This window comes from Tiliqua scincoides, chromosome 7, assembly GCF_035046505.1.
Source record: "Tiliqua scincoides isolate rTilSci1 chromosome 7, rTilSci1.hap2, whole genome shotgun sequence".
NCBI classification, from domain to species: Eukaryota; Metazoa; Chordata; class Lepidosauria; order Squamata; family Scincidae; genus Tiliqua; species Tiliqua scincoides.
The window spans coordinates 24714640-24739756 of NC_089827.1; the positions used below are offsets into that span (position 1 = coordinate 24714640).

Here is a 25117-nt window from a genome sequence, read left to right on the forward strand (position 1 = left end):
CGAGTCCATAAAACAGGTGTACTGATAAATCAAATTAGGTGAAATTGTTGGTCTCCAGCTTATTTTGACTGTATAAATGGCAGAACAATTATATTTACACATGAACAATCTAATTTTAAACATGGTGTAACTTTTCAGTGTTCTATGACACCTTATCAGAGCACCTCAAGATTGTTCCCACATTTCTCTAGAATCTGCTTCTCAAATATGTCTGTAGAGTAGTTCATTTTCTCACTAATATAAATAAACTGTCTGCATGCTTCTTTGTCTGACCTGTATTAGAAAAAATAATTTGCTTGTTACTTATTAAACTTCCTATTCAGCTATTCTAATAATCTAAGAATTCTTTGCTGCTATAATCTTCATAATAATAATTAATTATTGTATTAATATGTCTTAATGTCACTGGTTCTGTTAATTCTAATGATTGGTCCTAGGCTGTTCCTCCCCTTCCTTTAGGAATGGTACCTTCCAGCCTCTCCATGTGCATGAAAAGTGACAAGCATGGCTCCCCATATTTCTACTTATTGGGCCACCCTAAAGACACGGTGTGTAAAATCTGCATGTATATTTATTGCTCTCTAATATGCTTTCATTTTACAGAACTGTTTTAATGGAATCTTTACCAAGTTGTTCTTACATCTTATTGTGTCATACCTCCTTGAGAGTCCACTTGGCAAATGAAATTATGATCAAGAGAATGTTCAAAACAGGGCCAAGCCAGGCCTTCTTAGTGCTTGATATGGCCACCAACTGCTGCCCCCAGTACCCCCAGTATTGCACTACCCACTGCCTCTGCTGCTCCTCTCTACCTCCAGTGCTCTAGCCCTGTAGTGTGCAAGCATGCACATTATGGGTGAGGAAAGCGACACGGAGGTGTATGCCTCTGTTTTGCTCCCCCTGCCTGGAATGGCTCCAAAGGGGAGGGGCAACTTGCATGCTGCAGTGAAGCTCCCTGCAAAACTTAGTGCTTTGCACTCCCTCTAGGCTACACCACTGCTTATTGGTGAGATAACCCTCTTGATGCAAAGCAGATCATTTCACTTACAAATTTGCATACATGCAATTTTTCATTGCTTTCTTATAAAGAAGGCAAAATGAAAACTTCATTTTAAACAAATCAAGGCTATGCATGTCTACTCAGTTCTATACAACAGAATGGGACTTATTATTCCCATATAAGAGTGTTCAGGATTGCAGCCTTAATCTATTTTAATGGTTGTCTTATTGGTCAGTCCATTTTCACTGTTCAGCTCTCACCTTCATGGTACTGTTGAGAGAGAAGTTCTAGAAGCATACAGTGTCGACAATGGAAAATAAAGCATAGAGCCAAAGACAAGCACTTCTTAATTCCATTGATTTATATATGAATGAAGCACTGAAATCAATGGGCGACCTCCAAATGCTTTTAACCTTGTCTGAGTTGTACCTATAGAGTTTCCTCATAGTAAAAAAAAAAAAGTCATGAATCCTTCACTGAAAGCAGGATCACACATAAAATATAATAATTTGTGGTAGTTAAAAGTACAAGGATCATCTTCATATCCTACTGTGTTCTGCTTACTGAGTTCATGTGTAATGCAACTCTGATATGATGTTGGTAAAGGTCTACAGTGGTGCGTGCAAAGTTCATTTTCATCCTTTAATGAAGAGGTCAGAATAAAACACTTTCTGCCTGGATGATTTTTTCAGACACAGAGGATTTTAGAATGAAAATTTCCAGTTCTTGAATAACTAATAGAGACAATTTTGGGACTACGGGTTCTCCCGCCAAACCATATACCACATTGTGTCTGGCTGCAAATTGAGGGTGTATACTGGCCCTCTGTATACTGGTTTTCAATGAAGGTAACTCTGTCCTTGAATGGCTGGACAAACTGGACATTGACATTTGATCTAGTCCAGTGGTTCTCAAACTCCCTGGGAGATTTACTCCCGGGGTAAGTCTTTGTGGGGGCGGGGGCGGGGGCAGCAAAGCGATCCCCAGGATCTCGCCCCTGCGGGGGAGGGGAGCTATTTTTTAACTACCCATACATGCTCCCAGGGTCCAGGGGGTGTCGGGAGCCCTGCGGAGTGCTTGCAGGTCTCCCTGCAGCTTCTAAACAGTGAAAGTTGCAAGCGCAATTAAACCAGCAGTGGAATTTCCCCTTAAAGGGAACAGGGCATCCTTACATGAGCTGGTGGGTCGCAACCCACCAGTTTGAGAACCACTGATCTAGTCTAATTGGCCGCAATCCTAACTCCTTATGTCAGTACTTTCCAGCACTGACATAAGGGCAATGCAGCTCTGAGGTAAGGGAACAAACATTCCCTTACTTTGAGGAAGCCTCCGTGAGTGACACCCAACTGCAGGATACAGCACATGTCCCATTGGCACCGCTATGCCAGTGCTGGAAAGCACTGACATAAGGGGTTAGGATTGCACCCTGACATAAAGGCAGTGGTCTCTAACCAACAAAAGTTAGTCACACAATTAACAGTCCAATTCTGTCTTAATAGCCTGATCCTATCTGGGCCTTGCCCTGACAGAACTCATGATCAGTCAGCTCAAGGCCCGGGCTGCTGATATGACAGCTGCTGTGACAGTCCTTGAGCTGGGGCCATGTCTCCGGCCCCAGGCATGTTTCAGTGCCATCTGGGGTCCACCCGGAGCAGATAAGTAGGCAGAGGGGGCATTCTGAGAGAGGATCAGGGCAAGGATCAGGACTGACAGGGGGCATATCAAGGGTGAGCTGGGGGGCAATACTGGTGGCAGCAGTAGGGCTGATATCCTATGTCCTCTCAACATGTTCCCCATAGACTCATTCGGATTTATACCAGCCAAAAAGCTGGCACAGATTCAAGTGGGCCCAGTGGGGACAAGGCAGTGGCAGAGTAGGAAATAAAAAGGTTTTTTTACTTCTCTGTTACTGCCTGATCCCTGGCCAGCCCATAGCATGCAGCGGAGGCTATGCTAGTCCTGTTGCATACTCTATGCCAGCTCAGGATAGGATTGGGCTTTAAGTTCCATTGATTTCAATGGGGAAAATTCACTTTAATTAGATTATGTAAAATAACTTCAATTCCTATAATGAAGAATTCCTTTCCAATTATTAGAGGCTATTCTTAACTGTTTTATATACCTTTTTAAAACAACAACAACAAAATTATTGTGGGAAAATTCACTTATAGAGATTTCAGTCCAGAAATCAGTGGAGATTAAAAGAATAAATGGGTTTCTAATTGCAGACAGAATTTTTTTTAATTATTTAAAACAGTATAATAATTGGTTCCATTTGCTGTTCTTAATGAATGATTATCTTCAAGTCTCCAGTAAATTAATGTAACAGTAATGACAGAGGCTTGTCATTAAAATGTACCCTGCATATAATCCAATCATTACAACATATCCTGCCCGATAAACATATTTCTCTACACTCTGTCTTGTGCATCTTGCCTATGTAAGTACCAAGTAAATTTGGTAAGTGCTGCTTTCCTCTGGGCCCAATCCTATCCTTTCCCCAACCCCTGCTGCTGCAGTCGCACTGAAAAGGAGCGCTCTGTATGGGGTGGCTCCAGAGGAGAAAGGAGTTTTAAATCCCCTCACCTGTCTGTAAGCCTCCAGCTCAGCGATGGGTCTCCTTGGACCTGTGCCAGCTCTGCAACTGGCACAAATCAGAGGAGAGGAAAGGGGCTGGGAAGGCCACTGGCAAAAGCAATAGCGAGTTTCTTACCTGACATTTTTTAAGGCAGGCAGTCCAATAAGTGGGGTTTATTCAGCCTATGAGACAGTAGGCAGACTCTTGGTGACTGACAGATTTTGATAGTGCCACAGAGGAAGAGCATAAGGCTTTGTTCATCCAGTCATAATTCAGAGTAGCAGGTTAAGTGGCGGTATAAATGTGGTATTCATCACATCAGCAGGGACAACCATTTCTTCCATCACTGATAGAGCAGGACATGCTATTCTCATTTCCATGAGAAGATGTTTTGCACTCAGTCTCTGATGGAGCGATGGCTGCTGACTGGGTGTACTTGGTGCTAAGAGGCTGTCTCTCTTGAGCCATGACTAAGAGGGAGTGGGGTCTGACACTCTTGGCAGCAGGAGAAACAAGGTAGAGGCATGGATGGCTGGAGTCAGCATCATTCAGATGCATTGATTCACACTGGCTAGAATTATCATTGGCCACCGGTTGCTAAAAAAGCAAACAATGTAGCCATTGTGTGCGACAATCTTGGTGGAGCTGAGAATGTTCATTCATATTAATGCTTAATCACCATCATATTCTTATTACCAGCAATACCAATTTCAGAAACCTGTGGTGTGGAAAAGAAGAGATTAATTAAACAGATCAAAATGGTAGTTAATAACATTGGTCTGTAGCCTTCAATCCAAATATGAGATCCATAAGGTCTTCTACCTCTGGGTGAACTATTCAAAGTGAATAGTCTTCTAGTGAATAGTCTTCTACCTCTGGGTGAACTATTCAAAGTGAAAATACAGAATTTAATAAATAGGTAGCAGCTAATATGAGCACAAAACATGTGTGAATTGTAAAATCTTAATGGCATGTAGGAGCATTTGCAACAGATCTCCTGTATATTTAGTAGTTAAAACTCAGCAGGAACGAATGGAAAGCATTATGAGAATGAAAGCCATGAGAAAAAAAGGCAAACTCCAGGCTGGTGAAGGTTTTTTCTTGTCAAAGAGTTCCATAAGAAGCCATATGTGTTACAATAAAATTTTACTGGGACAATGGAATTTTATCTTTTTTCCTTTTTTTGTGATCTTTTGGAGAACTCTCACAAGATGGGTCTCTCTCACAGTAGCTATATAGCTAAGCAGGCCTTAGCAGCACCTGGTATTTTTCTGCACTGAGTAGTCTTATGAAAATCTCTCTCTAGAGAGGATCTCACAGTCCAATCCTCAATCCCCTCCCCTGTCGATGCACTGCATCCTATGTGTGGCGGTTGGAGAGGTCTCGTGGTGAGCACACTTTTGTTCATTTGCCCTGCAGTAAGCTCCAGCAGTCCCTACAAGACTCCTCAGTCCTGCAACGCTCTTTTGCTAGCAAAAAAAAAAAATATTTTGCTGGCCTACCAGCTCTGTTGACAAAAATTGTGTTCCACCAGCAGATAATTTTAGGATTGAGCTATCTGTGCATGATGAAAGTTTAAAATGGCCTTGAAGACAGTAAAATGCAAGCAGTTTGGATGACACCAAGGGCATTAGGGTCAGATCTTTTCCCAAAGAACCACTTTCATTCCCTTTCAGCTCAGAAAATCCAACAACTTGCTATTGTCTAGATTCCTGCAGCTCACACTGGTTTCTGTTGTGAAAAGTTTGTGGGACAAGGTCTGTGGGAGAAGTGGGCTGCTGCAGAGTTCAAGGCAAGGCAAAACAGACAATCAGTTTCATGTGAATGGTCCCCATTGCAGCATCTTTGAGACAGTATTGATGGCAAAACACATGCTGGGGAAGGGAGGATTATGCTGAAGTCTTATGTGAAGTTATACGGGTAGCCGCGTTGGTTCTTAAGGGAAAAAAAATCCAAAATTCATGATCTGGTATTAGCTATATTAGGACCAACCAAAAGTTCCAATCTTAAGCAAGTTTTCAAGTTCTCCAGAACTTTAATCAGTTCTGAACTCTAAACAAAAAGAGGGGTAGCTGGGCATGGTGTAATAGCCTAATGTAAACTAATTTCAGCAAACTACAGCACTAACTTGGAAGATAGTGTGACCAACCATTATTCTTACACATTACTACTACCTGTAGTCAGATAACCACATTGGCTATGATCATTTTTGGGAAGAGGACAGAGAGCCCTTCATCTAAGAAAAGCTTACAGCAGAACAAATAGAGAGAAAGTAAAAATTGAAAGTACCGTATTTGATCTGGCATACCAGTAGGAACTAGGAAGAACTCTCTGATCAGAAAAAATAGGGTGAGGAAGAAGGACACCTTTCACGCAAACACTGTTAAAATCATTGACAGGAAATCTTAGGATAGGAGAGACTGGTGAAAATGGTGGAAATGGATAATAGAAAGGAGCTACAAACAGGGCGCAGTTCAAACAGAAGTTACAGGGGAATTGGTACTTGAAATATGTTCACTTTGATAAAATGAACAAAACTTCAGAGAGTTACATCAAATATAGACATATAGGAAACTTGTAGCCCATGAATGGGGTGGCTTTCTTTTAACCAATTACTTCAGCACTGTTAACTATGAAGTTTTAAAAACAGTGGCTACTTGTTGGCTGGGTGAATAAATACGCTGAACCATTAAATAGAATGTCTGCCATTGGAATCACCAGGCTTAAAGGTACTTAAGTCTGATGGTTTCAGTGGCAGACATTCTATTTAACGATATATCATTTATATTTAAATAAAGGATGACAACTAATAAATTGTGCAGCAACAAACTCCTAAATTATTCAATGTATATAAAATACAGTCCGTTTTATTAATGTATTAATGTAATCCATGTTACTAACTTATTTATGAACACCTTTTATGGCTGAATATATCTTAATTATATTAATAAAAACTAATCTAAAACTCATTATAATTTCCAATTATACAGCAATGTGTGATATAGTTTTTCAGCATCCCGTCTGCTCTGCATATGATATATTCTAGCAGGATTTCTTCATCCCCAGACAGAACTCATTTGAAGGGGGGGGAAAGGAAAGAAATTATTGATGGGAAAGTTGCCTTTTTAATTACTTTGAGCATGCCTATGCATTAATGTGAAAAATTTGGGTACCAAAACCACAAGTGAATTATCCATTTGAGGATAGTATTGAAATTGTGTTCTAGTAAGGATATGGAGTGGACAGAAGCCTGGTACTGTGACTCAGGTATGCCCCTGAAGTACAAAAACTGTACAAGGAAAAAAAAGGTACACTGAAACTGGCTCTCAAGTTTAAATGGCATCACGGAGATCTTTTTTCCATGAAGGGCAGCCCAGTCCTAAGCTGTGGTGGCATAGTGGAGCTTCATGACTTCTGCTGCATTAGAGTAGGCTGGAGGGCTCCTAGGGGTAAGAGAATATTTTCCCCTTCCCCTGAGTAATGCCCAGCCTGCCCTATGGGGTACTCAGTTTTCTGCCATTTATTTCGCTGGTGGAAGTCCAACCAGCTTGGTGTAACAACGGCTGGCCTGGGAGGGGGTTTAGGATATGGCAGAGCCCTGCTCTGTTGATCCCACCCTCCTCCCAGGCCTGATCCACCATGAGCCGCCCTCCCCAGCCCCGAAATTCCCTCCTCTGCCTCCCCGCCACCTTCCCCATGTCCCTCTGCTGTCCAGCTCAAATCTTCTCTCCACCCAGCTCAGCTCAAGCTCAAAATTTCCCCTGCTCCACCCCACCCAGCTCAAACCTCCTCTCTCCATTGGGCTGGATGCAGCATCAGCAGGGAGGCACAGGCCCCCCCTCCCAGTGTTGCCTACTCTCCAGGTTTTGCAAGCACATTTACAACGTGTTTGCAATACCCTCCAGCAGCTGCACCACTGGATCTTCAGTTTAGAATTGGGGTCAGATATGGCTGCATAGATACAACATAGATACAACTGTTCCATGGTCTAAAGGCAAATGATGCAGCAGCTTGCCTGAAGCTAAGTAGATCTGGGCACTTGGGATTCCCAAGTATACCTCCAGGAATTTCATTATGGAAGGAAGGCCATAAAGGCTACACATGTGAAAAATGTCTTACTAAACAAGCTGGCATACCATCTGATTGCTCTGCACATGATAACATGCAGCAGTGTAGTGACAAAGTCCATCTGTGCCGTTGGATCTGAAACAGTCTCTACAAACACAAATCACCACTTGATACTACAGTCACCAATTTCAAAATATATGTCAAAATGGTTCTAATATAGGGGCGCAATCCTAACCCACTTTCTAGCACCAACTTAAGGGCAATGCAGCTCCAAGGTAAGGGAACAAAGATTACCTTACCTTGAGGAGGCCTCAGTGAGTGCCACCCAACTGCAGGATGCAGCACATGCCCCATTGGCACAGCTATACCAGTGCTGGAAAGTTGGTTAGGATTTGGCCTCGGTCTGCAACTTGCCAGCAGCATGAACTTATTCCATTCACTTTCCATAGGGTTTGAGCATAGCTACATTGGAGCAAGCTGCCCTCAGTAGCATCATAAATAGATTTAGGGTGTCAGAAAATGAGCCAGGTGTATTACAGTAATTCATTTAAATTCAGTGTATTCCCAGTACATTGTACTGCTCTCTCTCTCTCTCTCTCTCTCTCTCTCTCTCTCTCTCTCATGCAGCACTATAGCATTAGGTTTAGCTCTTTACTCCTCAAATGCAGCATCTCCCTCTTTAGTTTGCAATTAAAGAAAAACTGAAGTTCAAATTAGTTTTAATGTGAGACACAGAATTGTCAGTAACTAAGATCCTCACAACTGCCAAAGGATGAATGACCCTAGAATGAGAGATATGGTGGAAATGAATAATGCATTCACTATAGGGTTATAATTTATAAATTAGAAAATAATGTGAATAACGCTAAGCAGGGTTGGTGCAAAAGTGCAGTAATGAACTCTGCTTAATAATGGTTTGCATAAAATGAGAATCATAGTTTGCAATGATTTTCTCTTTTTAACCATATCCATCATCATCCTTAAGATAATCTGATTTCTTCCTATACAGAAAATATTCAATAAAAATTAAGGCAGAAACAAAGACTCGTAACATTTTAGAACGTTCCTTTAGGACCATTTTTTCCTTGCATTGAAAAGGATTTCCACCCCAACCCTCCAAATTCGGCATTGTTCATTTGATGACATTGATATTCATCTCAGTATCACCTGACAGCCTTGTCCACATTCCTCACGTGATGTTATTTGGTAGACCATTTTTATCTTCATTCCTTGTGATTTTATCTTCATTCCTTGGGCCTTCCAGCATAGTATTTCCAATTTAAAGAAAGTGTCAATGATTTTCAAGAGGATCCAGTATGTGAGTTCTCATAGCTAAAATCAGATTGCAGAAAGGAAATCAATGATCTCTTCAAGTAAAGGCAGTTCAGGGGGCACATATGAGCCTTCCAGGTCTCAAGTCTTTCTCAGACTAGAAAAGATTTAAAGATGCAAAATGGGAAATCTTGGGCAGCCCTGCCTTATCCTCTGTACCTACTGCAAAAGCCAAAGTATTGACAATTATGGGTATACTGCAACGCCATGATAAAGAGCTAAACATTTATTTATGGCACCAACAGCCCTTGTAATAAATTGTCACAGCCTTTATGAACTATATCTATGGAAAATAACATTTGCCTGTTTCTAATACTCTTTTTCTTCAGGGTACAAATGGTAATATGCAATCTTTTGACTGTTACATAGATTGTTCTGCTTTCCCAGAAAAAAAAAAGCTCCATTAAAACAGGATACTAAACCAGGATATGACATCTTAGGACGTGCCTTCTGCCTGATGTGGCACTAGTATAGCACATTGACTAAGAGCCCGATCCGAACAAACTCCCCCTGCGCCAATGCAGGCATGCCGATGGGGCGCATGCTGCATCCCGCGGGGGATGGGGTTTAGGCCTCAGAGGTCTCCTCTGGGTAAGGAAAAGTTTTGTTTCCTTGCCTGAGGGTAAGCCTATGCCACCTGCATGAGCCTAACCGAGATCTGTGCCAGTTGCTTTGCTGGTGCAAGTCTGGGTGGATAGAGGCTGGGAAGGAGGATAAGATAGCAGCAGCAGCACTGCCACCGAATCTGCCCCTTTCCTGGTCTCAATTCTCTTCCCCATTCTGTCTTCCTCCACCCTGTGCTGTTCACAGGGTGGCCTCTGCCCTGACACCATTCAACTTACCTGTTCAGGTCTGACTGTGGTCCTCCTGTTTATGTGTACTACTTATGAACACATTAATAAATAATACAAGGGAATTATTCCAAGATCTCAACTTGTGGGTTCTGGGTTTCTAGCCAAAGAATATTCTTTTGGGATTTAGTGAATTTAAATGGGAAAACCAGAATAAATTATAGTGATGCATATTAGGGCAGGTTCTCATTGGTATCTGTACAAGCCCTTAAAGAGTGATGAGTAATGCATTCTTCAAAAACAGCAGCAAATGTCTCCAGACTTTTACTATAACCACAGAAAGAGAAAAATCATTTACTTGTTGGCTCTAAAACATAAACTATGCATTTGTCATCATGGTTAGATATGCTATGAAAAGCAATCATCTTAGTGATGGCTGGACAAACCCAGGCTATTACAGTTTAATGATTTTCTCTTTGAGCAGCAAATCATTTGATCTTAATGCCCTTTGATATACCCTAGAAATGTTGATATTTTCCCATAATGTTGGGGACTAATTATTATACTTCTTTTTTCAGTTTCCTGTGCCAGTATTTGCCCACCAGGCAGCTAAACATTACAACAGTAGTAGTTTCATGACATTCACATTCACAGAAATTGAGGGGCGTTTTTTTTCAGCACAGTGGTGTCAGTTTCAGTTAAAAGGGTGGTTCCTCCCCCTCCCTTTTCCCCACCTATCACCTATCACTGTTAGACAACTCAGTATGTAACTCTGATGGGGGCGGGGGAGAAGTTAGGGCTGTGGTTGATTCGGGCTATTTTTCTTCCTACATTATCAATCCCTTCCCTGTAGGGTCAGGGAGATGAAGCCAGGGGGAACTGAAGACCAAATGCTGCCACTCTTAACCTGTTGGTAAAACAGCTGCTGCCTGCCTCCACTTTTCCTGTGCCCTAGATCAGGAGTCTCCAAACATTTTGGCCAGAGGGCCGCATCAAATATCTGGCATTGGTGTTGGGGGCCAGAAAAAAATTTATATATAAAATTTATATAAATAAATTAGAGATGGAACTTAGATGAGTGAATAAATGAATGAATGGGCTCATTCCTTCAAACTCTTTGGCCCTTAGAACACCCTCCAGACGCACTCAGAGCACAGTTCCAGTCATGTTTGGCCAAGTGGGCCAGAGGCTTTCAGGGGACAAGAGGCTGGCCACGGGCCAAATAGAGGCTTGCCGCGGGCCGCATCTGGCCCCTGGGCTGAGGTTTGGAGACCCCTACCCTAGATTCAAAATGAGGACAGAGTGGAGGAAGGAAGAGAGGCAGACTAGAATGTCTTCATTGTTCTAGCCCACCATTCTCTTCTCCTCCACATTTCTGCCACCACGCTGTTCTCCTCTTCCTTTTTGAATTCAGGGAGCAAGAGGAGGGGGGCAGTGGAAATGGGTGACTAAACAAAGGTACCCCCCCCAAGCAGCCACCTGAGGGGGAGCTGGGACAAGAATGGAGCAACAGAAGCATATGTTGCAGGTGGAGGATTGCATGCAGTCTCCTTCCTCCCAGTTAATTAGTGACAAATTAGTGGGTAGATGTTTATGAATTACAAGGGCTATCAATGGCCCAGAATTGTGTTGTAAGTGTTAGTGATCCTTCAAATCTGCTACAGACAAAGTTAAAATGAAAGTTAGTCCATTTCCAAATACAGGAAGGAAATAGCATGGGGTACTGACAAATTCTCTCTTCAAGAAAAGAATTGATAGCATTATTTAAATTGCTGCTTGCAGTTTATTTTTCTGGGAGCAGCCTAAGAAGAAATCAGGCACTTAATTATAGAGCATATGCAGATAGCTAAGTGTTATGGAGGCCAAGAAACCGTTGTCATTTTAAATTACTGAGTACTGTACTTTAGCCCATTGCAGCAGGGTACAGAGTGTGATGGTGAATCCAGCAAATTTTACCGGCCTATAATATTATACTGTATTTGTAGCAATGCTGAACTCACACAGAAGAATCTGACTTTTAAAATTTCCTACAATGTTTCAAATTCAACGAGTTTTTCTCAGATAAAATTATTTTTATTTCCCTGCCCCCGTTTTTTCTCACTTTCACTGAAAAATGTCTCCAGAATTTAGTCTTAATTTAGCTCCCAGATATTCTAATGTATATTCTGTGCAAACATTTATTTATTTATTTATCTATCTATTTATTTAACAGACGAACCAAACTCCTGGAGTTCTCCCTCTGCCGCCTCCCCAGGTCTGCCGGAAGTAACTATTTCCCTTGATGACATTGTCGCACCATTATCTTCATCACATCTAGCCCAACCCTCTGACCCTTCCCGCCAGATAAGCCCAGAACCAACATGGGATATCAAGAGGGAACATGATGCAAGAAAACCAAAGGAGCTTTCAGCAAATGGCCACAAAAAGAAAAGGTCAGGTGAGCAAAGAGAGAGGTCTGCAAGTCCTAAAAAGGCAGACAGGTCAAAGCATGAAGAGGCCTCTAGGAAAGGAAGCTCAGAAGGCAAGAGTAAGACTGGCGAAAGTAGCAGGCCAGCGTTGGAGAGTAAGGCAGTCGGGCTGAACACAGTGGCCGAGGCTGGCGAACAAGATTGTGGGTGTGCTGGAACCAGTGATGAACTGGCTGAGAGATCCAAGTGGCTGGAAAGCAAAAGAGGAGGGTCTCTCAGTGAAAAAGATCAAAGCACCGCAGTTGCCACAGAGAAGAAATTAGCTGCAGCTTCTGAACACGTCAAGCTTGATTCCATTGGTGCTACAAAGGCGTATAGTAGCAATAGCTGCAGCTCTCATGGAAACGACATGGACCACAGCCAGAAGGAACCTGACAGGAAGCCCAGTGAGTTCCCACGGAAGGGGCACCTCCACTCCATTAACACACGCAGCACCAATACTACAGCTCGGAAGGCAACTGTCTCTCCAGGACCATGGAAGATTCCTGGTTCTGACAAGCTACCTGGTGTCCTAAAATCTGGCACTTCTGCCATGAGTAGATAATTCAGGTGCCCATTGCCCTCTGTTTCAGTGATACAAAACATCCTTCATAGCTTCGGTCCCACCTTGATTTATTTTAATTTATTTTAACTATCACACACATACATGCTCCAAACATTGAGAAATGGAAACAATAATGTGTAATTTCATGACAACGTGCATAGAGTCTACTAAGTTGAAGCAACGTAGTCACACAGTATTTAAATGTGGCCCTCAAGTCCCCAGTTTCATTTCAGAGACTTTGGCAGCTATGGAAGAAACCAAAATAATATGAAGGACAGTTGACCACAAGAACAGTGCAGTGTAGCTTTAGTATGTTGTTTTTCACTGCATGAAGGACTTGGGATTTTCATTCAAACTTTATATCAAGAAACTGGAAGAAGTTAGAGCAATCACAAAACTGGAACATCGCCTTAAATAAAACTGCACGGAACAAGCTGAAAGTGGGAATAGAATCTTTTATCTGAGTTAAATGTTGTAAATAACTTGTTCTCACCATATCCCGACAGGGGTTTGAAGCATCAGAAATTGTACATCCATTACATGTCTCCACTGTTAACTCTTTTGGAATAGACCGTCTGATACCAGTAAGCATAATTCATTATGCAAGGTAAGAAATCCTAGGGGATTAGCCGGTGTGATTACCATTTCTACTGCCATTTTTGTGAACAAACCATATTTCTGTATGTTGGGGGGAAAAAAGTTAGGGTGGAATTATATTTGCCAATCTAGCCTCAAAAGCAATTTACCACAGGTTGCTCCCACAAACACACGCACATATATTCACACATCGAAATTACCAGGTACCGCACAAAGCTCAACTAATTACATGGCGAATAGTACCATGCAGTTGCCGGCCCACAATGAAGAGAAGATTAAAAGCTGCAGCTTCCTTTCAGAACAGCCTCTGTCTCCTGCAGGAACTAATAACTATGTCTCAATAACTTTGTCAAGCTTTCATTAACTAAGACTTTGGATTCTGTTCTTCTAATCACTCTCTGGGAATTCTGTGGAAGATCCATCAAGATCCTCATGGGTTTTGTAGTCCTAGATTCATCAGGTGTCTAGCTCTCTTTTTTTTTCCATATTCGTATTTAAGCCTTTCTTGCTTTTAATTTTCAGCTTTAAAGTAAGTGCCACAAGAGCATCTCATTCCACACCGATGAAGTACAGCTTCCCCAGTGAGCTCCGTTAATCATCTCGTAATCCTTGAGAGGTTTGCCAATTTTTCAACAATGTCAAAAGTCTAAAAAATAAAACCCCACAGAACAATAATAGATTTTTTTAAAATCACAAATATGTTTATATTAGGGAAGATGTCTTTGGCAAACCTTCACATGACCCAGAAGTACATTGCTCTATGATTGAGCAATTCAGTTGTGTTTAAGGTCAGTGGAAGTTTTGATTTGGAGGAGGAAGTGAGGAGGTGATGGGATGTTAGTCATTCAGATTGTGTTTGGTGCAAGAGATCACCAGCTTGCTAATTCTCACGGACCATTTATTACAGAGAGCTATTGGCCTTTCATTTTTCCTTCAGGAGATATGGCAACATCTTTCTACTGAGGTAGTTGGAGAAGATTTAAAGGATTTTGCACCTTTGAAACAAAATGCTTATTTTAAGAACTAGTCCCATTATAATTTTTTAAGAAAGCACAAAGATATGTAGCTGTTTACAAAAAATATATAGTTTTTAATTAAAAAAATTATAGATATATCTTTATCCCCAACCTAGATATTTGCATAATTTGCTGTTTATTTATTAAATCTGGTTTTTGGACTGTACTTTCCTAATATAAATGGAAATGCACGTCCAACTCTATTATTTCCTACACATAATGAACAGAAACAAACAATGGGAAAAAATATCCAGTTGAGATTATGCTTGCATAAACTCCAATTTGCACAGTGCCCAGCTACTTCTTGTGCAGTAATTGCTTTATGCGGCTGTAATTGATAACCTGTGAAGACAGCACATCATCTAAACCCCATTCCAAATAATATTTCTGTGTAGTGTTAGCTGTGAATTTACCTTGTACAGCTCTATCGCTATAAATATAATTCCATGTATTAATAGTCACAGAAAGGCTGTAAGTGAGCAACTATTTTTATGAAACGCACCACTATGGATAAATTAACTTTTACAGAAATCTTGTTTACTGTATGATATTCTAAACCACTCAAATAAAATATATATCCAAGAATCTTTTTTCCCAACCATTTATACTGTGTAATTAATTATGGAGGAGGGAGGGGAAATTTTCTTAGAAAATATTCATTACACACACATTGCAAAAAAATTCCTATAATGTCAGTGCATATGGAATGCCTTTCTTAATTCTTACACAAGGAAAAGTACACTGAAGAGATAAAAGAGGCAGAAGATACAGAAGGATCTCTTGCAAACCTGCCCAAATTGATTACTCTAATTTTATTTTCCACAATAATTTATTCTTCATGTTAAATATTATGAGAAATCTTAATTCTTGCTTCTGCAATGTGTACAACTGAACATTTCTATAATGCACACTTCTAAGGGGTGGCTGACAAAATAGTACTCTAGTGGGGAGGAAGCTGCTGCAGTCCATTCCTGTGTCACATTCCTTGAGAAGCCCAGGCCATTGGAGATGAGCATACGCTGTGGGTCTGTCCCATGCTGGCTTGTCCCAGCTGTGCTATGTACAAAGGGAGACATCACCAAATGGGCTCCTTCCATGTGGCTTGGCACTTTTCATGTTAGCCTAGCAGTGCAAGAATGAACAAGAGCACTAGCTGAAAATGAGAAAGGTCTCGGATGTCACCATAGCATTCCTTCCTCCCTACAGTGAAGCACAATGAAACAAGTTGCTGTTGTTTCCCACAACTGTATCCTCATTTGTGGTGTAAGGCCAACTACAAGCTTTCATTTGATGTGCCTGTGCTGTGATACAGGATTAATTGTCTGTTTGCCAAATTATAACCTTGTGGCAAAGCGGGTTCAGCCAGACCACCATTTGGAGAAGCAAGGTGGAGTTGATATCATGGACGATGGGCTTCCAGCATGGAATACATAAAAAAGAACTACCCATGGACAGATTTCACAAGAAATGGACAAGAGTTTGCATGGCTGTTCCCCCCCCCCCGCCACACACACACACACACACACACACACACACACACACACACACACACACACTTACATAGCTGACTTTACAAACTTCCTTCACAAAGAAACAAAATCAAACATTTGTGCTCAACTTAGCTGGCTGAAGCTCAATAGCTAAGCACAGCAGGACCCCTTGTTTTACTGGCAGTCAAGGGTACAAAAAAGATGGTGATGGGGCGGGGGTGGGTGTTGTCCGACATCTCATATGCCACCAGACAAATGTTGGGTTGGTCGGGCCTGCTCAGCATGGCACTAAGGCAGGAGGACTAATTCAGGCCAAAAAAGATACTTGACCATTTTGGCTTAGACTTGCTGAATTGGTAAAGGCCCAAAATCACAACGTACATTAGAGACTACCCATAATCTAATTCCCGATAGTTCATGGCTATAAGCTGAGCACAAAAGCAACATAATATTATTGTTTTCAAAATACAGATCCTATCTCCCAAACCATTCATGAACAGCTGTGCCAGCTGACTATAGACCAGTTCATATGATACTTAAATCATCTGACTGCCCACATCCGTGTTTAATGACATGCATGCTCACAGCACACTCACATCCCAGCTCCTTCCTTCACTTCCTGGAGTATCTGGTGCCAGTTTCCTTACTCACCGGGAAGGGTGTCTTTTATTTGTTGATAGACAAGACAAGACAAGAAACCTTTATTGGCATGTTTAAAATGCAAACAGTGTAAAGCACAAAATTGGCTGGAGGGCAACATAAATCAAACAGTTCACCTTCAACCAGGCCTTGCTGCATCAATTCAGCCATTTGGGACCAACATAGTAATACATCTCTTAATAATCATTTTTATATATTTGGCCACCCCCACCCCCCCAGAAAGCTCTTCATTAACCCCACCGAGTATGTATGTAATTGTGTTCTGGTCATTCTAACCCCAGATAGTGGCCAAGATTGGTGCTAAGTAGCATATACAAAGATCTTGGTATAGTGTGCAATGCAATAACATGTGGGAAAGAGTTTCTAAATTTCCCATCCTACATGGGCAAACTCTATCTGCAGCTGGAATGCCTCTATATCTGCCAAATAACTGCTCGGATGGGATGACATTGCATCTCGCTAGGGTAAACGCCCTCCGTTCTTGGGGACATTCCAAGAAGTCAAAATATTTAGGCCTCCTTCCAGGTAGAATAGCAAGATGGAGATGTACTGGAGAGCAATTTTGTGGGCATTGCTATAAAGGTCCTATTGCTCAATGTCAAGGAGCCTTTGTTTCAGGGTTCTGTAGGCCTGCTCTGCGTCTAGAGTGCCTAGCAAGTCTAAGGAGAGCCCCACAGAGCAGATTTTCTTACGCAAAAGAGCTAAGCCTGGAAAGAGAGGAGGATCGGGTAAGATGCCCCAAACCAGGCTGCCTTGATCTGACATGTGATATACTCTGAGCCAATATCAAAAAGTCCTAAGCCATGCCAGGGTATCCACTCTGTGATGGCCAGCTTCCAAACAAAGAGTTGCATACTACACAACATTGTGCCCCTAGTATCTTACATAAGAACATCACCTGCACTCTCTCAATTGTGCAGTCGAAGGCAGATGACCAGACGGAGCTTCCATATAAGAGCTGGGAGATAGTTTTTGCATTAAAGGCCAACAGTGCAGCAGGAATGTAGGAGTTACCCCTGGTGAAATGGAAACGCAAGATTGCTTGGGTCGAAACTTTGGCTAGATTTACTGCCATTTTACGATGCATCACCCAAGAATGCTTGTGATGGAAATAGATCCCTAAATATTTAAACTCTCTTACCTGTTCAATTACCTTCCCTTTGAAAGACCAATAGAGAAGTTTCCGAGATTTGCCAAATACTACTATCTTAGATTTATCAAAATTTAGAAATAGCTCATTTTTCTTTAGGTAGTCAATACAGCTTGTCAAACATTTCAGTTATCAAACATTTCAGACCTACCCTCAAAGTTGACAGTAAAACCATATTGTCAGCATATAGTACGAGTGGGATATGATTGGGGCTTAATTTAAGATGAGTATTGAGGTCATTTAGAAATAAGTTGAACAAGGTTGGAGCAAGAATGCAGCCCTGCTTCACTCCCTTGTTAAGAGGGATTGGCTCTGAGAGGTTGCTTCCAAGGGAGACTCTAACCTGGCAGCTATTATCTGTATATAGCTTCCTAATTAGGATGAGTTATCTGTCCATCAGCATATGTGAAAGTTTATGCCACAGAATGTCTCTAACCACTGCGTCAAAAGCGCCCTTTATGTCCAAAAAGGCAACAAAGAGCTGTCCATTAGTCCGGGCTAGCTGTTTGTTAATGAGATGAGAAAGGACCATACAGTGATCTAAAATGGATTTACCCTTTCTGAAACCTACCTGTTCACCTCGATCCAATCCAATAATCTTGATAATAAATGTTTTGCGTACATTTTACCGATAATTGAGAGCAAACTAACTGGCCTGTAACTTCCTGGTGTTCTTGTATCCCCCTTTTTATAAATTGGTACCAAAATAGCTTTGGACCAGGCCTTAGGTATTTGGGCTGTTTTATCCACCATGGTGAAGAGTTGGGCAAGAAGAGGAACCCACAAATCCGGCGGGGCATTTATCAGGTCAGGGGCTAGTACATGGGGGCCAGGTGCCTTGCGCGGATTTAATTGACTGATAAACTCCGAGATTTCCGCGATGGAGACCAGAGGCCACTCGGGTATATTGTCAAGGGCAAGCCCATCCGGATAGGTGGGTAGCCTAGGGCTCTCATAAAAAACTCAAAGAAAGTGCTGTTCCCAGGTCTGATGGGGAATCACTGATGGCTCATGCACTTCTTTTCGTGAAGCCCCCGCCACGACCTTCCAGAATTGTTTGCTATTGTTTGATCGAATGGCCTGCAAAAGACAATGCCATTGTCCAATTCCATTGTCTTTTGCTGTAGGCCATACACATATCAACACCACATGTGGTGTCAATACGTGTATGGCCTACAGCAACAATTTCATAATTCATAAAGAAAACCTAGTTCTCCAAGAAATGTTAATCTGCGTTTACTTCTATATTATGCATATTTTTTGCATTTTTATAGCTTCCTTCCTCCAAGGTGCTCAAGGTGGTGTTCCTAGGTGCTCCCCTCCTATTGTCCTCAATGGCATAGCCCTGTAAGGTAGGTGAGGCTGAGAGATAGTGACTGGCCCCGGGGGTCACCTTTCAAGGCCAAGCAGGGATTTGAACATGGCTTTTCCACATCTAAGTCAGACTCTCAAACCACTACACCATCCTGGCTCTCATTTGGGCCTTTCAACATGAGTGAGACACTCCTTTTCTGCAGTCGGGTAGATGCAAATTTAGGTGGTGATGCCACACAGTACTTAATACTGCAATGCCCTTCCCGTGACCAAGACTAACTTGCCCAAAAGTTCCATTCAGCAAAAGTTTCCCACAATGTTACTTAGTAGCTTCTGCCCTTTTTCTTGCTGTTCAGTGTAGCTGGGATAATGCATTGCCCGTTAACAACTGGTTTTCATTGTTACTTAATAAACCATAAAATAAACCACAGACTTATAGTCAATTGGGCTTTCACCAACCTGCCGTATAACATGGATTGCCTCTCTTGCAAGTCCATGGAGGTCTGCAGTAGAAACAGCAGTACAATGCGGAGTCTGCAACTTTCCTAAACAATATACAGATGATGGGGAGGGGGTGGTGTCCAGATAGGTACAGGCACAACATAATGTTGTACAAGCCTATTGACCTTGACAGTGTATGGGAACAAAATTCCTACTATCTTCATTGGACAATAGGCATGAATGTGCATTGCCATCCAAACTGTGCATCAGATGCCTCCCACCCATTTATGTCGATGTTTCCCTCCCAGTGTTGTTGTGCAATTGCATTTGATTTGCTACAGTATTCCCACTCCAGTAAGGATTCCATGCATAGAAACCTATTTCTTAGCTCCAATCTCCCGTGATCGAAAGAAGCATGGTGTTAATCTCACTTTTAGCAGTTGTGAAACCAGAACCAGGAAGTGTAGTAAGTTTACAACAGCTTGCCAAAACAAGTGATAATTCCAGGTTAATAAAAGATGGTGTTCTTGTAAATGAAGTTTTGTGTAGATGCAGAAAGTCATCCTTGCTATAAACTTTTGTTGGGTCACAGAGCCATCTGGTGGCATTAAGAGGGAAGTGTCACTTGGAAAGAGACTGAAGTGAAATATTTAATGCACCTGTCAGAAAAAATTTGAAAAATATAAAAAGGTTCAGTTCACATGCATTATTTCTATTAAGCATCAGGGCATGGAGACAGACAATGTATATAAAGTGGGATCCCGGTACCTGTGGGTCTGGCATCTGAAAATTTCACTCACCACAGATGAAAGAATCTGAATTTAAATGCTTTTAAAAACAAAAAGTGTACCAAAATCGGGGTTTCTACCATTTTTGTGGTCAAACCACACAATTGTCAAGACTCCACAACTATTTTTAGGACAATGACCTATGTCTGACTGGCACGGGGGTTCCTTTCTCCTCCCAGCCTCATCACAGATGCACCCCAATTTTGACAAGCTTTTTTTTGTTTGTTCTGAAAGCCCTTTAAATTTGGACCCCCCTATCCACAGATTCCATATCAGCAGGAAGTTCCGGAACAGAACCCACCCCACCCCCCACAGAAACCAGGGTACTACTGTATTGTCAAAAAAGAAGCCATACCTTCTGATATGACAATGAAGGATCCTTTCAGATGTAAATTAGTTGGCTGTACTAGCCTAGTGAGGAGGAGGAGGCACTTTGCATAGGTGTAGAGCAGGGATGTCAAACTCATTTCATATAGAAGTCCGAACAGTATTCATGGCGCCTGCTGAGGATCAGAAGGGATGTCATTAAGCGATGACTAGAAACAAGGACTTTTTCTTGCTCAGGAACTCATTAGCTGCAAAGGACAGAAAACATGCAAATATGGATCATATTTTCAAGATGTGAAAGAGCCCAGTTATCATTGCATGGGCTACCCTTTTAGCAGCATCACTTCTGCCAAGATGTCACTTTGCAGCTCAAAAGCTGAGAGGTGCTCTGCAAAAGCGATTGTGAGGAGCTCCAGAAGGATCTCTCCAAACTGGCAGAATGGGCAGCAAAATGGCAGATGCGTTTCAATGTAAGTAAGTGTAAAGTCATGCACATTGGGGCGAAAGATCAAAACTTCACATATAGGCTAATGGGTTCTGAGCTGTCTGTGACAGATCAGGAGAGAGATCTTGGGGTGGTGGTGGACAGCTTGATAGAAGTGTCAACCCAATGTGCAGCAGCAGTAAAGGCAGCCTATGCTTGGTATCATTAGAAAAGGTATTGAGAACAAAATGGCTAATATTATAATGCCATTGTACAAATCGATGGTAAGGCCACACCTGGAGTACTGTGTCCAGTTCGGGTCACCACATCTCAAAAAGGACATAGTGGAGATGGAAAAGGTGCAAAAGAGAGTGACTTAGATTATTACTGGACTGGGGCATCTTCCTTATAAGGAAAGGCTATGGCATTTGAAACACTACTCTCTTCAGCCTAGAAAAGAGGCGCCTGAGGGGGGACATGATTAAGACATACAAAATTATGCAGGGGATGGACAGAGTGGATAGGGAGATGCTCTTTACCCTCTCACACAACACCAGAACCAGGGGACATCCACTAAAATTGAGTGTTGGGAGAGTTAGGACAGACAAAAGAAAATATTTCTTTACTCAGCGTGTGGTTGGTCTGTGGAACTCCTTACTGCAGGATGTGGTGACGGCATCTGGCCTGGATGCCTTTAAAAGGGGCTTGGATAAGTTTCTGGAGGAAAAATCCATTATGGGTTACAAGTCATAATGGGTATGTGCAACCTCCTGATTCTAGAAACGGGCTATGTCAGAAAGCCAGATGCAGGGGAGGGCACCAGGATGCAGGTCTCTTGTTATCTGGTGTGCTGCCATTTGGTGGGCTGCTGTGAGATACAGGAAGCTGGACTAGATGAGCCTATGGCCTGATCCAGCAGGGCTGTTCTTATGTTCTTATATTCTTATGGCTGCATAAGGATGTGTGCGTGGAGGCTTCTATTTTTATAGCATCCCCCAGATTTGCAGTTTCCGTAGGTGGGGGGATCATGGAACAGATCCTGCATGGATACAGGGGCATGCCTATATTTCTAAAAGTACAGGAGATTCAGAAGTAAATAATGTCATAACTGGTCTAAAGAGAAGGTATGGAAACTGCAGGTACATACTTTACAGCACCAAGTAGTGTGTGACCAGTCGCATTTTCAGATTACAGAAGCATGGGGAAAGCTAGAAAAGCATTCCTTTAAAACAGACTGGATGCAGGGTTTGGAAAAATCCCTCCCCCCTGTGAGTGGTGCTTAGCATTCTGCTGTGTTGCTGTGTTTCTTTCAAGCTGCTCTGGACACAGGGACGCTCTGGGCAGTTGTGTCTGCCCAGGCATCCTGCTGCACAGCCTTCTGAGATGCTAGGCAATAGATGCAACTGCCCAGAGAATCCCTGTGCCAGATCAGCTTGAAAAACACAGCGACATGGTGGAACAGTAAGCGCTGGTCAGGAAAGGAGGGCTTTTTTGGAACACAGGGTCTCCAGTTTGGAGACAGCTGCTTTCAAGTCAAATAGCTAGCTTAACATAGAAAGCATGAAGTACAGAATAAGGCATATGGAAAATAAAGCTATATGAGCTGGCTAACTCAAATTTTCCCTTGGCTGTCAGTTTAGGCCACGGCTCTCCAGACTCCAGCCCACAGGCCAGATCCGGTGCCCTGCTGACTCCCTCCACCATGTGACTGGCGCTTACTGTTCCACAGGGGAGCCTCTCATTCACACCACAGAGCACCCCTGGCCTTGCTTGCTTTCCAGGGCCTTTCACCCTAGCTGGCTTTGCGCCTGGATTTCTAGGTATGTGCAGCTAGCCGGTGCGAAGGTTGGGGGTGATCTTCAGTGCCGAAGGGAGGCCCCCTGGTGGAACAGTAAGTGCCATTCACACCAGGGACTGGTTTACTGGCACACAGCAGTCTCCACTTTGGAGACGGTGATTAAAATTTGGCAGCAAAAGCAAATGCAGGATCTTATCACGTCCGTTTCAAACTTCCCTGTTCATTTTTTCTCCTCAGATATACACCACCAATATAGGTGGTGAATGTCTGAGGAGGCCCATAGGTAGGCCCAGGGCTTAGGCAGAAATAAAGATAATTTTTACTTACCTCCAATTTGTCCTCGGGTCCCCCACCACTGTATGCAGTGCTTATCTTTTTTGGTGTGGCTGGATTGACGCTGGTTGAGGGAGATAGGATTGGGGCCTCTGTGTCTCAACTTTTAGTTATGGTACTCTTCCATTTTACATATCAGAATGAACAGGATTTTAGATGCATTTTGACTGCCTTTCCTACACAGGTAAACTTCCTAGCAGATACATCCGAATTAGGACTACCATTGTAGGGGTACCCCTCCTGCTTGGATGTTTTGCAGTGCAAACTTAAGCAATCTTGTAATTGCCTTCCTTGCATATTAAGAAGTAGCCCACTGCACAGAAAACATTTGGATATCTTGCTCAATTGCCCTTGAGTATTGCATTTTAATTAAAAAGTGAGCATCAAGCACACTTCAAAGAATTCTGCTTTATTGATCAGACTTTGTGCCTTGGAGAATAAATCAAATGAGCGAATAGGAGAAGCCCGCCGATTCTCTAGCATACCCAAGGGTAACAGTCTTGCATTTTCCCCTTCAGTCTGGGCAGAAGGCTTGCCTTATTTCCATTTACAAGCAGTTCAGTCATGGGATTCTGTAGAAGTCCCTAACTAGAACATTGTCTACTGGTGAAGTGTTTTATTTTTCTTCCAGAAGTACTTGATGGCAGTCACTCACTTACATGGGGAGAAGGGATAATACTTATTCAGGGATATCAAAGTGGGGGCTTAATCTGGCTCCTCCCTGGTGATGGCAGCATCTGGAATGAGAAACTTTCTGTATGCCTGCAGCCTGCTGACTCCATATAACTTTTACTGAGAACTGAGCCAGACACTATCAGTGTAGTGTCCATAGCTGCATAGTCCTGTCTTAAGTAATCATCAGGGGTTTGCGTCATTCCCATATGAGGATCCTATTGTCCATAGTAAAAGCTGTCAAGTCTGTGGCTTCAGTTCCCCCTTCTCCCCTGCTGTCTCCCCTACTGTCCAATTTCTCTACGTTTTGAAAAGGAAGATGCTGTTCCCAGGCTGAAGAAGGAATCCGAGGAGAACAGGAGAAACTAGAGTAGGTGGATGAACTAGAACAGGGGTGCCCAAACCCTGGCCCTGGGGCCACTTGTGGCCCTCAAGGAATTCCCAATCTGGCCTGCTGGGAGCCCCCAGTCTCCAATGAGCTCTGGCTCTCTGGAGACTTGCTGGAGCCCACGCTGGCCCGACACAACTGCTCTCAACGTGAGGGCCAACTGTTTGACCTCTCATGTGAGCTGTGGGACGAGGGCGCCCTCCACTGCTTCTTGTTCACATCCACTGCATGTCTGTGATTCAGCAGTGGCAGCAAAGGAAAGGCCAGCCTTGCTTTGTGCAAGGTCTTTTATAGGCCATGAGCTAGTGCAAGATCTTCATTCATTCATATAAGTTCCATCTCTAATGTATTCATTTATGTAAATTTATTCAAATTTGAAATGTAAATTAACTCTTTTTTTCCTTGGCCCCTAACAGTGTCAGAGAGATGATGTGGCCCTCCTGCCAAAAAGTTTGGACACTTCTGATCTAGAAGCCAGACCATCACTCTAGTCCAGGGGTGTCCAAACTTTTTGGCGGGAGGGCTGCATCTTCTCTTTCACAGTATGTTGGGGGCCGCGGAAAAAAAGAATTAATTTACATTTCAAATTTGAATAGATTTACATAAATTTACACAAATGACTATATTAGAGATGGAACTTATATGAATGAATGAAGGTCTTGCAATAGCTCAAGGCCTATAAAAGGCCTTGCACAAAGCAAGGCTGACCTTTCCTTTGCTGCCTCTGCTGCATCACAGACATGAAACAGCAAGCAGCGGAGGGAGCTCGCATCCCACAGCTCACGCGAGAGGTCAAACAGTCGCCCTCACGCTGAGAGCAGTTGCGTTGGGCCATTGCAGGCTCCAGCAAATCTCCGGAGGGCCAGAGGCTCATTGGAGACTGGACGCTTCCTGAGGGCCGCATTTGGCCCAAGGGCCGGGGTTTGGACACCCCTGCT

The 25117-nt window shown here is 42.7% G+C and overlaps 1 protein-coding gene across 1 annotated transcript in view; it reads left to right on the forward strand.

The window, feature by feature from the left end:
- Nucleotides 1-14992, forward strand: part of MAGI2 (membrane associated guanylate kinase, WW and PDZ domain containing 2) — a 747493-nt gene extending 732501 nt beyond the window's left edge. The window contains exon 23 of the mRNA XM_066633432.1: nt 11982-14992. Coding sequence (XP_066489529.1) covers nt 11982-12781 — 800 coding nt within the window. The 3' untranslated portion in view covers nt 12782-14992. The remainder of the gene's footprint in view (nt 1-11981) is intronic.
- Nucleotides 14993-25117: the final 10125 nt, after the last annotated feature.